Source organism: Podarcis pityusensis (genome assembly GCF_964106645.2).
Source record: "Podarcis pityusensis genome assembly, chromosome: 3".
Lineage (NCBI taxonomy): Eukaryota > Metazoa > Chordata > Lepidosauria > Squamata > Lacertidae > Podarcis > Podarcis pityusensis.
The window spans coordinates 83,032,625-83,048,842 of NC_138026.1; the positions used below are offsets into that span (position 1 = coordinate 83,032,625).

Below are 16,218 nucleotides of genomic sequence, written 5' to 3' on the forward strand. Positions count from 1 at the left end.
TTTTAGTTTTTTAAAGTGTAGCCAAAACTAGCATCTAGTCAACTAGTTCCAGGCCACTGAACATGCTACAAAATCCATAATGCCTAAGCAAGCTTCATCTACAAATATTGCAGCCACACCGATCTTCTCTTTACATTGGACAAATAACCTTCATTAGAGAGATTTAAGGAATTTGGAACAGGCATTTCAGGACATGGTAGATGACTTGACCGTATACAGTGACAAGGGATACAATGAGAGTTGTGATAAGGTTCAAAGAACCTGCTGAGAATGCTTCCTGCTGACAGCTTCATTTGGCAAAATGATCCTTTAGTGAGAACACTACTGTGGAAAGTGATTGCTGTATCATCTTTTCTATGCTGTGTGATTCTTCTGGGCCATTAAACAAAACAAGTGTTATTTTAAATAATAAGCAATGCTCTGAAGTCCATAGAGGTAACCTTACATGTCTAAGTGCATTAGAAAATCAAGATGCTTATGTTCCAGTAAGACCTAGGAGATTTAAAGTCCATAAGTTCCCATTAAAGTTGAAGCATAGACATCCTTATGTAAGACACTTTATTGTTGTATTGCAACCTGAACATTGTCTTATAAGATTGCTATCTGAGAGCAACTAAAATTGTCAGTAGGTGGGGGAATCCATTAGGAATTGCTGCATAACTTACACAATAGTGTGTCAGTCACCAGGTAGTTCTGATATTCTGATATTGATATTCTGATATTCTGATATTCTGATGTTCTGATATTGATATTCTGATATTGAGCACATTGTTCTGTTCTCAAGTTAGTAACATCTTTTTGTTTTTGTTTTTTATATAATATTTTTTATTAGTTTTCAATTACAGTCCAATAATGGCCTCATTATAACAATACCAGTATATAATACAATTATTAATACCAATCATTCAAATACCAAATTATATAATTTATATTAAGTGGCCTCCTGCGTGCTAGATTTGATGGTTTGGTATTTTCTTTATTTTTGCATTCCAAAATCTTATTAATTTTAATTACATTCCAGTCATAATAATAATTCCTTATACAACATCTGCAATATTAATAACTTCTATTCATGTTGACACATTAAATGATTTATAAAACTACAGGTGAAGAACTCAAACAATATCCTTGATCTTCCTGTTTGTGGCAATTATTCTGTCCGTGGTGTTTCTTCCTGTCCTTGTAAGATGTTATGTCTTTCTTTCCCCCAGTTGTTGCTGTTATCCGTCATGCCTTGGGCGGAGCTGATATCCCATTGTTGTTCCAGAAATTTCTCTATCGCTCTGTCCCGTGCTTTAACAACAGTTGCAAAAGTCACTCTGTCCCAGTAAATAACCTGTTGTCACCATTTTTTCCTCTCAGCCTGGGAAGAAGAGCAGTCTTGAACTGCGGATGACTTAATAAAGAACCTTATCAGTTCCTTGGCAGTTCAAATACTTTTTTCATCCTTTCTTCCAACTGAAGATATATGAGCAATTATACTTCCAATTAAATTAAAATCCAAGTCCTCTAAGCGTTATTCAGTTCACTTCGTAAATAATAAAGGATGTAGAAGAGTCAGCTCTTAAGTTTCCATCGTAAACCTTTTGCAAAATAAAGTTTCCCTCCCTTTTTCCTTTTTTTTTTACGCACACAGTTCCATTTGATATTATATTCCACGTTTATAATCCAATTTCTTCCATTCTTGCTTTTATAAATATAATTTGAACTAACATTCAGAGGAGGGTTGCTGAATCATAAATGTAGAGAAGAAAACTTTAAATGAAGAAACCATGGGCTCCCCCCCCCCGTCATTTGCACTGAATGAAGTCTTATCTCAAGTTCAAACCTTAAAGTCTTTGCAGTTGGTTTCTTCCGCAGTTTGTGATCTCATCTCTTCTAGCATCCTATAGCATAGATCCTGGGGATGAAAGCCACTTACCAAAGCTGCTTAGAATCCATGGTTAAGAGGGACTTTTAACAACCCATGCTCAAAGAATCAGAATAAAGAGAATCTAGCGTTTACTAGGTTATTATTTGGCTTCTGATTCCTGAATATGAAATGAAGTGATTCTAAATAGTAGGGCGATTTATTTTTCTTTTTACTAGCCACAGGTGTCAAGCACACATAACAGTGCAACCACAGAAGAACAGCAGCTTTACTGGGCTAAAGGCACTGGGTTTGGAACTGGTTCTACTGCTTCTGGATGGGATGTGGAACAAGCTTTAACTAAACAAAGACTGGAAGAAGAACACGTCACGTGTCTCTTACAGGTACTGGAGAACAGCACAACATTCATACATTGCCCAGAAATACCATTTGGTTTCTTACGTGTATTGGCTGTTTAGTTGTGCTTTAGTGCATTTTCCACTTGCATGGTCAAAAGACCCTGTCTGCAAGTCAGAAAACCTTGTGTCTAACTCTTGGGCATGCAACTCAGCTTCATTATTCCTCTCTTCCTTTCAGACTTTATGTTGCATAATGAACCTTTTAAAACACTTGGATGTTTGAAAAATATTATTTGCAGCACATTTGTAGCTCCTCTCTTCTTTAGGAGGAGGGAATGAAATCTGACATTTTTTAAGGTGGTGTTTGTAATGGGAGTTCTTAAATTCCCCATTAAAATTGCCATTTTAAAATCATAAAGAATTCTGAACTTTTTTGTTCTAAATATATATTTTTTGTCTGCCTAGTAATAAAAAGTTTATAATATTGGATTTCTTATTCATCAGATATATCACATACTCAGTTTAATAAGAGTCTAATTGTTATCTTTCAGCTCACATTCTATATGACTTGTTCTACTGTTATTAATCTAATTTTGACTCACTGTTTTTAAACTGCTCAGGTTTTGGCTAGCTACATAAATCCTGCAGGCAGCACATCAAATGGAGATGTCCAGTCCAGCCACGAAAGTAGAGGACAAAACAGCAATGCCCTTCCGTCAGTTCTGCTAGAACTACTTAGTCAATCATGTCTTATTCCAGCAATGTCATCTTATCTCCGCAATGATTCAGGTAATGTACTGCTCTTTGTTTTTAAAAACAGCACGTTCTAGTCTGGTAAATACATTTCAGGTTTTTATAAAAGTTGCTTTAGATATCAAATTCAAATGTAGCATTTGAAGTTTGGGTAATGTGTGAGAAATTAGTGGCTTGAAGCTGAACATAATTAGTCTAGAAGCAAGTAGAAGTACAGTTTGGCTGCAAGGTTTTTTGGTTGGCAGTGCATATTTCCCTCTTCTTATTCCTATTTTCTTATATAAATGTGTACTATTTAACTTTCATGTCAATTGTCTATATGCAAGTACTGCAGTGATAAGCACTAGAAGCTTCCACAAACACTATACAATGCTATCTTTTGGCAGTAGGACTCAGAATTGTTGCAGGTTGAGGGTCTGTCAGCATGTTATGTCTCATTCCAATGCCAGCAGCTACCAAATATATATAGTTCCTCTTCCTGTTGGGTGTGTCCATCCTTGCTTTCTGCAAAGCTGCTTCTGTTGACCTATGAAGCTCTTGCTGTAGTGCAATTAAGCATGAGGAAATTGTCAGAAGTGGAAATAGGACTTGCCCTGTGTGCACATTAAAGCACTTTAGTGTAGGGTTTTTGAATTAGTTGAATTCTGTTTGTTCGGCCATAAGGAAACATCCTAGCTGTCTTTGAGCACATTTTGATAATCCTACAACTGCTGAACTAAGGTTTGAATTCAGTGTAGCGCTATAGCAAATATTCTGTCAGTGCAAGGATTTCTTCCTGTGCAGTGGAACTTTCTCTCCCTGTCCTCTCCCTGAATGAAACCTAAATCTGTTCTCTCAGCCTTGTGGAGCAGATTTATGGATAGTAGCACAGAGGGAGTTGAGGGAAAGTCCCATTGCATAGACTTGCACAATTATTTAGTTGAATACCACCCCATAGGTGTTTTTGGACTTGACTTACACTCTACTGCTTTTTCTTCATGATGAGAGTTACTGTGATTTGAAGTTTAATTTCATTAATAAGGCTCTTGCAAGTTTTTTTGTCATTGCCCAAATGCTTTGTCAGGTTCACTGACCTTTTAAAATTAATTATTGTATGTTTCATGAGTACTCACTATACTTCCCATATGATCTTTCCAGAGTACTCTGTAGTATATTTTGCCAGCAGTTTCTGTACCTAGCTCCTTAGCAATACGCATTTCCTATTACAAAAAAATGTTTTACTATCTACATTCTATATCTATATTATCTATACATTTTCAAGTTTCTGGTTAGTTTTAAGCCAGATTGTGACCATATCTACTTAGAAGTCACTCAGTACTGTCAGTTTTCATGCAACTGCTTCCATAAGTATGCTTAGGGTTGCAGACGTCATCTTTTTGCCCTGCCAAAGAAGATTATTCAGTGGTTCATAAGGTATCAGTAGGCTAGCATTTGTATTGCCAGGGATGGGGAACCTGTGACTCTTCAGATGTTGTAGTCAGACTCATTATCTCTGACCACTGGCCATGCTGGCTGGGGCTGATGGAAGTTGGGAATCAGAGAATAAGTAGAGGGCCACAGGTTCCCTTTCCCTGTACAGTGGTACCTCGGTTTAAGAACAGTCCGGTTTAAAAACGATTTGGTTTACAAACTCTGTAAAACTGGAAATAGTGTTTGTTTGAGAACTTTACTACGGTATAAGAATGGAATCCGAGTGGTGGAAGGGCACCAGCGGCGGGAGGCCTCATTAGCAAAAGTGTGCCTCAGCTTAAGAACAGTTTTGCTTTAAGAGCGGACCTCCGGAACGGATTAAGTTCGTAAACCAAGGTACCACTGTATTATGGATCCCATGGAGTCTCATTTAAGGTTTATTGTCTCCTATTTCTAAGTATGTGACTCAAAATAAGATTCAAATTGTTAATGCCATGATCTCAAATGAAGCAGTTCTACACAAATTCAGATCTTTGCATGCTTTGTTGAAATCAGCAGATTGATGCAGGAGTCTTGGACCTTTTAAAAACCAAGCATCCAGTTAGCCCAAGGGAAGCCACTTTTCATCCAGATATAGATATCTAAATTTACACAGTTTATGCTTTCTCTTCTTAGAAAAATACACAAGCAAAAACTGATGAACTGGTGGTATTGCTACTGGTGTTAGCCCAGCTTAGGTCAGCATGACACAGGTGTGCATCTTGAAATGCCATTTGACAATTTATAGACTAACAGAGGATGCAACCTACATTTAAACCGATAGTTATGGACATAGAAGCAATTAATGGGGAACAGCTATTGCCCTGAGGTCCACATCCAGTATCTGGTTGGCCGCTGTGGGGAGCATAGAGTTGGACTAAATGGGTCTCTCTTCTGATCCAGCTGGGCTTTCCTTAAAGTGGTAATGTGTTCTAATGTGTTCTACTCAGAATAAAACCACTAAAATGAATCCATTGTTTTAGATGGGTTTTCTCTGAGTATGACTTGGATGGATATCACTCAGCATAATTAGGTGGTGTGACCTATTTCTGTTAAACACTTGAGCTGAATCACAGCAGATGGCTTGGCTGTTTGGATTTTGATAGCGAATGGGAAGCACAGTTGCCTTGAGCCTCCTGTCAAACTCCCCATTATCTTTCTTGCCTTCCTTCATTGTGGGGTTAACTGTTTCATTTCAGTGTTGGGCAAGGTGCATAAATTCTGCATTTTAGACATTTCGGAGGAGTGTGAGGCATAAGAAATTGAGAATGATTAACATTGGCAAGCATATCTTTATTCCATTTCCCAGTGTTACATTTTTTAAAACCTTGATATGAAGGCCATCCTCCCTCTTACACGAACTATATCAGTGCCAGAACAAGGTCTGCTGGAAAGAAAAACAACTCCTTGCTTTTTGAATGGGATGAAGGAAATTATGTTGTTGTTGTTGTTGAAAATAATGTGTTTGTCCCCAATATTTGCCATTATTTTCTCATTATTATGATTAACACTCATTCAAGTGTTATGCCTAGTGCCACTCTCCAGCTACACCAAAAGTCTTTAAAATACATTCAGTTGTAACTAAGCTGCATTGAGTGATTTAAAAGTGTATATTTAAAATATCTTAATGCTGTTTTTCAGGACTGAGGTCCTTTCAAGGCAGCTCAAAGTAAAAACTATGCATTCATACATTAGACTTACTTTACTTTAAGAGGCTTATTCTGTAAATGTGGCAAATGAACGAGTTGGTCTACTACAAGATCCCAGTGCACTGATTTGTTTCCTTTTCATTCTGCATACCCTCTAAGGAGCTCAGGGCAGCATGCTAACTGAAATGTCTTCCATTTTATCATTGCAGCCACCCTGTGTAGTACCTTAAGCAAAGTGATAGTGTCTGACCCAGATAACCCAGGGAGCTTCATTTCTCAATGAGAAATTTGAACTTGGGATTGATAAGCCCAAGTTGACCACAGCAGCCACTGCTCCACACTTTCTGAAGGATGCATGTGTCTACAGTGGAAGTGTAGAAGAGCGGGCTGGCTGGAAAACTAGGTAAAGGTAAAGGGACCCCTGACCATTAGGTCCAGTCATGACTGACTCTGGGGTTGCGGCGCTCATCTCGCTTTATTGGCCGAGGGAGCCGGTGTACAGCTTCTGGGTCATGTGGCCAGCATGACTAAGCCGCTTCTGGCGAACCAGAGCAGCAGTTTACCTTCCCGCTGGAGTGGTACCTATTTATCTACTTGCACTTTGATGTGTTTTCGAACTGCTAGGTTGGCAGGAGCAGGGACCAAGCAACGGGAGCTCACCCCGTCACGGGGATTCGAACCGCCGACCTTCTGATCGGCAAGTCCTAGGCTCTGTGGTTTAACCCACAGCACCAAAACTAGGAAGCCATAAAAGATCGCCTAACAGCCAAGTGGCAAGAACCAGTCATGGTAATACTGAACTTGGTGGATGGAAAATGGGAAGACTTGTTTGCAGTGTGGAGGGTTCCTGTTCACTGTTCCTGCTAGCTAAACACACTTTCCACAGTGCTCCATTCTGTGTTTTCCCACCTGGTTTTTCATTCCGCCCCACAGTAGCCAGTAAATATTCTGTGTCCACTGAGCATGCTAAGTCTTCATGTGGCTTTTTGGGGATCCTCACAGAGGTTTTTCCTAAACATTTTTGTACTTTTGCAAACTTTGGGATTCTTCCAAGCCTGCAGCTATCTTTTTTTGTGTGTGTGTGCATGGGTGGTGCTGTTTTGGTTACATGGACAACAGCATTCACAAGCTCCACAATTCAAGTACAGAGCAGTTCAAGTACACAGCTCCCTGAAGCCGCCTAATTGTCTCGTTGTAGTTTGTGGCTGCCCTGTCCTTTCTTGCCCCAAGTAAGCCAGAGTCCCTGCCCAATACAGTATTTTGAACAAAAGTGAAACAAAGCATCCCCTTTTGGATCTCTGACATAATACTGCATTTATAGTTGCCAACTTATAGTTGCCAACTGTTTTAGCCAGTTAAGTTTCTGGCTTCCAACAAAGGCATCATTTAAATTAGGAAAATAACACAAACATATATATTGCAAACCCACAACACATTGTTTGTAGAATGCTATGCATCCTAGTTAGCTTGGCCGATTAACAACATCAGACCCAGACCTAAACTGTTAGTGAGCTCCAGAATGAAAACGGGAGGGGGGAAAACCCATGTCCAAAATGTAGCTGGTTAAATTTTAAGGGAGTGGGGAATGTATTTCAGCTTGAGGGCTGCACTCCCTTCTGGGCAGCCTTCTGAGGGCCATACACCAATGGCGGAGAGAGTAGCTTGTGCCAATTTTGCCTTTGTATGGTAAGCTGGTTTCCACACACACACACACCCCTCTGTATTCTCCATCCAGACAAGCAAGAGGCATTATCAGGAGACATTCCAGGTAGGCAAAAACACTTGAAATGCCAAGCAGGACCAATGAGGGGGGTGGCTTGGGAGAGGCTTGTCTGAGGGCAAACAGATGCCTGGAGGGCTTATTCAGACCCTGGGCCTGAGGTTCCCCAGCCATGATGAAATGTGCTCCCACATAAGAGTCCAAAATGTGGTTGCATTTTCAATGTGTTTGGTCTGTAGATGGCATCAATTTGCTGCAGTAATAATGAAATTACTACCTACTTAAGTGATGGGCCAGGCTTAATAGCTTAATCAATTTCTTGTACTGATGAATCACTCAAACCCTGTATTTTAAATCATAATTGAAATCCTTCTAAAATACCTTCAGATAGCTCCTAATACTAATCCCTTCTCTTTGCATTTTCCCCTTGCATTGTATATGCTTTGTTGATTGGTTTAGACCTGCTCATTCAATTAAAATGTTACGAAAGCATGCTGTAGTAATTGCTGCTTATCGGACTGGCACAGTTACAAATAGTCACACATTTTTACTAATGTTGTTTATATGGAAGGGTGATTACCTTTTCTCTCTATGTCTAGGGTAAAATCTAGTGATATGCATGCATGCATGAGCAGGACAGCTATTCATGGTTTGGATTTCGCCTTCCTCTCTTCCCCCCACATGCCCCTGAAATCAATCTACAGGGGGCTGCAGAGGGAGGAGAGGGAGGTGAAGCCTCGTTCTTTTCACCCAACATTGGAATTCACCTCTTGTTCGTTTAAAAATAGGTGGGGGAAGAAAAAGTGTATCCTCCTGTGGTATCCTAATTGTATGGCTTAGGGGAAGTAGTGAATGTGGGCAGTGTTTAAATTGTGGCTGCAGTGAGAATTATGGAAGACTGGGTTGATTAAGGCTATTAACATCTATTTACACAAGCAAACATGGTTACTTGTGCTTTGCAGTTGGTACAATATCCTTCATGATACCATAGTTTGAGCTTAGAAGTAAATCAAGGAAACATTGTTTAGCATTGTAATATGGCTTATTCCACTTAAAACTATAACTATGTGTCCAGCTTATGCTTGTATCATCTTGCCTTTATTCATGGCCCACTTCTTTCTTTCTGATCCCAAATGTTGCCTCCCTGTTGCATGCCAGGGAAATAAAGCTCCTCTGTGCTCCTAAAATCCTTTTTATATCTCTGAGTACTTGGCTAGTCTCCCATGCATTAGTTTAGATGTTCGCAATAAACATTGTTTAATTTAGATTAAGGAATCAGTGCTTTCACTGGGTAGAGAATTTGGTTCCTGGGAGGACTGAGATCAACCCACCTATCTCTAGGCCCTAGTTCCCCACCTATAAAGTGACCTTCATGGTGCTTTAGGAATGAGCATTATGTAAAAGATTAAATAGCAGTAGATGGCAACAGCCTTGTTCTATATCTACTCTTATTATATTTTATTTTTAAAAAATGTGTATGTGTATGTATATCTATATCTCTCATTTAGTAAATTGCACCCCCCCCCCCAAGATAGCATGCTGGAACTAGAAGCATGGAGCCCTAGTTTCCGAATTATTCCGAATTTTAAAAGCTTTATTCAGAGGATGGCCTGGCAGTACTATGAAGATGGTCCTTTTAAAGAATTGGCTTGGTTTGAAAGTAGAATGTGAAAAAATGGAATTGTATGTACATTTTCCTTCAGAAATAATAGTGGCCCAACAGCACAGCCCTATGCCTGTTAGAAGGAAATCCCAATGGGTTCAATGCAGATTAGTCCCAAGTAAGTGTGAATTTGATTGCAGCTTAAGTTTGTATCCTTCCAAACTCTACAATAACTTCCTTTGATTTATTTGATGGAATTTTAAGTATGTTAACCCAGGCCATAGGCAGTATGCAACTTGGAGAAAGAAGCTATCTGGTTTGGTTACTTACATGCAACTCAAAATTCCAATTAATCAAGTTGAATTCCGACTAAGTTAGTTGGACTTTAGTCCTATTTAAATAAATGGAACTTGCCACGTTGATTTCAGTGGAAAACAAAGTTCATGTAACACAAGTTCCAGCTCATTGTATTTGTTTTCTGAATCTAGCTGAACTGAGAATTTCTGTAGCTTCTTTCAAACACTTTGTTCACTTTAAGCTATGTGAGAGCCTTAAAAAAAATTAAGGTCATTTAAAAAAAAATGGATGAACCTTTCCAAAGAAATGCAAACTACGTTTTGTAGTACAAATATTTTTAAATGTTCTCTTTTGTATAGAACATCTCTCACAGGCATGGGTGAAAAATTGATATCCAAAGGCAAAAATATTGACATGATTGTCAGCTGTATAATGATTAAAAGTGTTGCTGAAGAATAGTCATTTAAAATTTTATTTACTCATAATACAGTACTTTACAGTGCTCTTTTTTCTACACTTCATATATAGTTGTGTAAATTTTAGCACATAATGATAGCTTTAAAACGAACTGGACTCCTCCCACCCTGGTTGTCCACCTACACAGAGGTACATAGTCACATATCCAAAAGCATAACCGGATCAAGTAAATAAAACATCTTGTAGGAAGGTTTTATGGCACTATTATTATTATTTTTTTTACCTGCTTATATATGCCTTGCATATTCCTTGGCAGTAGAATGCCATACGCACCTCCAGTATTTGAGCTTCTGCAGTCATCAGTGAGAAGTTGAATATCTGTCATTTCTATAATTTAATAGTCTTAACTGGGTTCACAGTCGTGTTTTGCAGTCACTGGTCTTGTGCCTCTAAATAGGCACTTCTCACTGGAATGTGTTTGATAGACTCTGTTTCCTGTTGGGTAGTGTTCACCAACCTTACTTGCCATTGCTGGTCTTTTCGCACTGTGCGCTGCTCCGAGTTGCTAGAAAACCATCAAAGTGTTGTGTAGATGTAAACAAAAACAATTACAAATAGATTAAGCACTGTTCCGATGATTCCCAGCAGAGCTAAAACAGATTCCTCCTTTTCCTCACTCTCTTCTTGCCTTTTTACGTCTTCTAGTGTTGTGATGGCAGAGCTCCTCATTTTTCCTGCAAATGTCTTCACCAGTGTTCCTACAGCTGGCTAAAAGGGAGAAGAAAAAATTACTCCACATAGTAACTTGGAATTGGTTCACACTCACTCTCTCTTCCACACACCCTTGGTCATTTGCCCCCTCCCCTCCTCAGTCTCTCTGTGTGTCTATACTGTTATAGTGTGGCATTTTGTTTTTCACAATAGAGAATGGGAAATACAGGATGATTTAAATTAGGAACCTGCGCCTTCTCTGCTTTAATACAGCTGTACTTCCTATTTTAAGAAAGTTGTTATCAGTTGTCTCTCCACTGATAGCCCAATCACTGGAAATAGCCAGGTGTTTATATATCTGTATGATGGGATACTGAGGTGCAAATTTCCTAATGTAGAAATAGTAAGTGTGGTTAATCTTCCTTGGGAAAAAGTAGGCTAGTTTTAATAGGCTTTATAAATCCCACAATTGTGTGCCTCTAGAACAAACACAAAATATAGAATGCATGCAATCCCCCGTGAAAGCAAAATACATCGTAAAGATGTTTTCATGTGATTTTCATACATGTTTTCATACGTTACAGCATTAGAAAGGCTTGGAAAGTGTGTGTCTCATGTGGAATATCAGCCATTTGGTAAACTGTCTGTTTTCTGTGATATTGAAATACATTTAAGCTGCATCCTGTACACATTTACCTGAAGCCCCTTGAACTCAGTAGGGCTTTCTTCCGAGTATGTGACTGTGCTGTAGTTAAAGCTTTTAGCTGCATAGTTCTGCCTATAATCTTAATGTGTTTTGGTATCAAGTGTGCAGTTTTACTTATTTGCTGTCCGTTGCCTTTAAATATTACTGTTGAAAATTTTTGTTAGTGTGGTCAGAATGTTATGCCTAATGGTTGTGCATGTTTACACACTTAACATTCAGAAAGACATTCTATGTTACAACAGTCTTGGCTTCTCCTGAAGTCTCATGGATCTTTTTATTATTACCATTGCATTTAAAGGTAAAATGCTGGTAGCAATCAAAATAAATAAATTCATTTTTGAATAAAGATTTTTAAAAGCCTCTCTTACCCTACATTGCATCAGGAATAAAATCTCATCAGACATGCTGCTTACTCCTCACTGCAGTGGAGAAACAGCCTTATCTTCATGGAGGGCTGTTCTTTTCACTCAAAGCAGAAATCATATGCATGCATGAACAATTTCTTGATAGATTAATCTGTGGATGCGATAATATTACAAATTCTTCCGAGAAATGTAGGCATTCTTTTGGTTATCCACTGAAACGATGCGCTGTTAGTAAAGAAACCTCTGCTCTGCATATCCAGGTTGTATGTTTCTTCCCTGTTTAAATATTGAAATCTTCCATAAGATGAAACATTTTCTGTGCAAACAGTGATTATAGCATTAAGGCTCCAGTTAAAATTTAATCTCCCACTTCTTGTCCTGTATATGTAGCTGTTCCCCAAGACATTCCTATGGAATGGTCGTTTGACATCTTCTCGTTGTGGGTAACTCTCTGGATATGTTTCTCTCGTGTAGCTGAGTTGTAAATCCAAATGTAGCAGATCTGTTTACATTTTTGTCCAGAAGGAAGGAAGTTTCTTGTTTGCTCTGGGGTTAAGAGTGTTGCACACCTGCATTCAAAGCATCTAACAAATAATTCCAAGGCATTCTTCGGAGCATTGCATAACTTAGCAGCCAGTCAAATCTGAGGAGTGGAATGACAGTGGCTTCAGTTGCATGCTGTAGTGAGTGGTGACATTGATTAAACATGCAGTTGGCACTTGCTGAATAAAGAACAAGCTACAAGTCACCCTTGCAGACAGTGAATTGCATAACAATACACGGTGGTTCTGCTGTTTCATTGTCAGGCCAGTCACATTTTAATCCAGTAACAACTGTAAAAGTGTACTGTGTAGAATAAAGCCAAGTTAGCTGTGTGTCAGGGTTTTCTGACAATGTGCTCTGTTACAAATAGATGACATTACGGCATTCATGCTGAAACAGGCTGGCTGGGTGCTGTTGTTTTTTTGGTCCCTTTCATTCTGCTTCTTGTAGGCTATTGTTTTGGGATGGAATTTCCTTTTAATGTGCATTCATTCCTCTCCTGTGCTCTACCCGAAGAATACAGGTCAGTGTGAACGTTGTCAACATAATACAATTAACAAAAGAAAATGTTCGCCATCTATTGTGGTAGTAAGCATTAACTTGAAATAATTTGATGTATGAATTCTGGATCTTAGTGTTTTTCAGGCTGGTGTGTGAGATTTGTGTGTAATGCTTGTTCAGTATTTTTTTTTTTTTTTTGAGTATTTATAGTTAACTTTTGTAGGTGGCTGTCTCACTGGAAGGCATTTCAGTATTTATTCATTAAAAGATACATGGAGAATGCTATTGAATGAAAACTGTGTTTGCTTGCATGCAGTGTCTGTGTGATGTACAAGTGGCTTTCCTCGTCTGCAGATGTGTTCTTTCTGTGAACATTTTTTTAGGAGGAGCTCCTCCCAGGAAAACCTTGTGGTTTCTGTGATTTTCCTTTTAAAGGAATTAAAAGCCTCAAAAGGTGTATGCAGAACAAAAGAATAGTGTTGCTGTTTAAAACTTGATATGTAACAGAGTCCGCAATAAAATGGAAACATATTCTAAAACTGCAGTACTAATAGTATGGCCTTCTTCAATGTAAAGCAACACATTTTTTTATATAACTGACATTCTTAATACTAACTAAGCTTGGCATGAAGAATCTTAAGACATTTTCATGTCCAAAAGCAACTGGGGAAATGGTATTGAGACATGTGTTATTGTTTACATGACTGGAGTTCCATCGTATATCCTATTCCTATTTTAAAAAGAGGCTGCATGTTCAAGCATGAGTACTGAAACAGAGTCCATATGTTGATCTGTATGTGATTGATTCCTGCAAAACAAGCCTCTTTAAAATATGCTTTAAAAATACATGGAATTTAAATGCATGTAAGGAATTATCAACAGTTGTCTGGTATATATGTTTATTGGCTAGAAATAATATTTCATTTTGGAAAGAATTTAAGTAATATCCTTATAATAAATCAGACAGCATCCTGTTCTGTAATACAAATTGATGTGCAAGAGCAAAGTAGTCGCCAGGTGCTAGTATGAAACTTGAATTTCCAGACCTGAATGCCTCTATTCTTTATCTATTTTAATTGGATTTACTGGTAAAAACAAAACCCCCACTATATTTATCCTAATCTGTCTTCAGCCATATATCTGAGTTCTCTGGAATCCAAAAATGTGCATGGTTGATCAAAAAAATCAATTTACTATTGGCAGTAAAGTCAGATACCAATATTGTTCAAGTTAAATGTACATGTTTAACATTTAGGTAAATAATAATTGCTCCTGAACTCCTAAAGCAGCATGCAGAGCTATAAAAACAGACAATCCCTGCCCTCAAGCTTGCAGTCGGAAAAGATACAGCACAAAAGGCAAATGTATTGGAAAAGAGAAGGAAATAAGCAAATTTAAGTACCAGTTCTTGGGTGCCAGTATCTTGCACAATCTGCTGGAATTTTAACAGTTCAAGGAGAACAGGAGCCAAAAGTTTCTGGTCTGGCCCTGAATCCTTTTTCTTCCCTGCTCTGCTGCAGCTTGATGGAATGCCAGGTGACAATTGATGAGGGATGGAGGTGGCTTATCAGCTAAGCTGCCGATATTGGTAACTCTGCATCTCCCGCTGCTCAATTAATAACTAATGTTATTTACTATTACTGAATTAAGAAATACTTAAGTGATTCTAGCCCCCTCCCATAGCCTCTGTTGGCAGTGGTTATCCTGATTGAGAATTGTTTGACGTTTTCTGTTCTTAAATTGAGCACGGTCTTCCCACCCACCATACTCCGCAACTTTTCTATGTGAAGGGACTGCTAACATCAACAACAGCATCTCATACAGGCTTGTTTACAGAATGAAAAGGCAATCTATTACTGATTTTAGCCTCCCATTTCTATATTTCAGATATAACACAATAAGATTTCAGAAGTCACACTAAACTCAGCGTGACAAAAATAAGTCACTGCAAGCCCCACACTTTCCCCCTTCCTGCCCCAGCACAAGTTATGTTTCTGGTTTTGCTTAGCCACAGCTTGTCCTGTTACCCAAGTCATAGTATGATTAATGTGTGAAAGAAGTTCACTTCAAACTGTGACTTGACTTAGCATTAGCCACAGTTTATCGTTTGAATGGCATGATAAACTGTGTTTAATGAAAATCAGGAGGGAGAGCATATGAGTGTGATTTAGATTGACATCTCAACACCATCAGTACATCCGTTTGTTACTTTTTAAATAAAAACAACAACACTTCTCCAAATATAAGCTCTTCCCCCCCCCCCTTTTTTGAGCCACAAGACACTCTCCTCTTTTCTAGAGCAGGTATTGACAAACCAAACGTGCATTTGGCGAGCCATTTTTTAACCTTTTACCATGTACTTGCGTGTTGGTAGTGCTCCTGTTGTGACTCACCTTGGATCATGCTGCAACCCATCGTTCCATCTTCTAAGTTGCTAAAGGCCCAAGGACAAATCACTTGGGAATAGTTACTTATTTATTTAGCAATGCTTTTAAGTTGCTTTTCTGGGCAACACCATCCAACATGGCTTACAGCATTGGAGGGGAAACCCACAATGATGACGACAACCTTGCATTTAAGAATTTATCTGGTTGCTGGATAATGAAATATTTCAATGTGCAACAGCTATTTAGCTATAACAGCCTATTGAAGGACTTTTAACGTTGTGACCTCATTTTAATTCATGGCAGTCCAAGATTACAGGTTAAATCTTGTGCAGCAGTGTTGAATGAAGCCAATCAATTATCTACAAAGCAGCTAAAGCAGCATTATGCAACTAAGGTAGCAAATAACCACCATCTTAAATAACAGCTGGAGCTGCATTCTTGTGACAATTTTGATATTGTTAAAACTCTGGTGAAATACATTCTACGATAGACAAAGGAAATATTTTTGTAAATACAGTTAACCCCCATCCAAATATTTGTTTTGTTGTTGTTTTACAAGCAAACCACACATTTCTCGATATAACTTTGACATCCAGCAGACCATTTATTACTATGGTATTTGTCCAGTTTTAGTTCTTTATGTCGTTTTAACGTATAGATCCTAAGAACATACGTTAGCTTCTGTATAAAATCGGATATTTCCAGAACTTCAGGCAATATTTCATGGCATTGTTGTTGTTGTTTAGTCGTTTAGTCGTGTCCGACTCTTCGTGACCCCATGGACCAGAGCACGCCAGGCACTCCTGTCTTCCACTGCCTCCCGCAGTTTGGTCAGGCTCATGTTTGTAGCTTTGAGAACACTGTCCAACCATCTCGTCCTCTGTCGTCCCCTTCTCCTTGTGCCCTCCA

At 38.6% G+C, this 16,218-nt stretch overlaps 1 protein-coding gene and 1 long non-coding RNA gene across 10 annotated transcripts in view; one reads left to right on the forward strand and one right to left on the reverse strand.

Moving 5' to 3' along the window:
• The window catches only part of BIRC6 (baculoviral IAP repeat containing 6), a 138,862-nt gene that overhangs the window by 94,003 nt on the left and 28,641 nt on the right, over positions 1-16,218 (forward strand). For 8 of the 9 annotated variants that reach the window (XM_080997574.1, XM_080997577.1, XM_080997581.1 and 5 more), the window contains 2 exons: positions 2,089-2,253; positions 2,829-2,997. In XM_080997574.1, the coding sequence (XP_080853700.1) occupies positions 2,089-2,253; positions 2,829-2,997 (334 nt within the window). The remainder of the gene's footprint in view (positions 1-2,088; positions 2,254-2,828; positions 2,998-16,218) is intronic. The other variant, XM_080997575.1, reaches the window with a different exon arrangement.
• On the reverse strand, positions 4,840-16,024 carry LOC308472705. The gene is made up of 3 exons (XR_013983650.1): positions 14,325-16,024; positions 11,882-12,521; positions 4,840-10,864 (listed from the first exon to the last, which is right to left on the reverse strand). It is a non-coding gene; the product is annotated as an uncharacterized lncRNA (long non-coding RNA).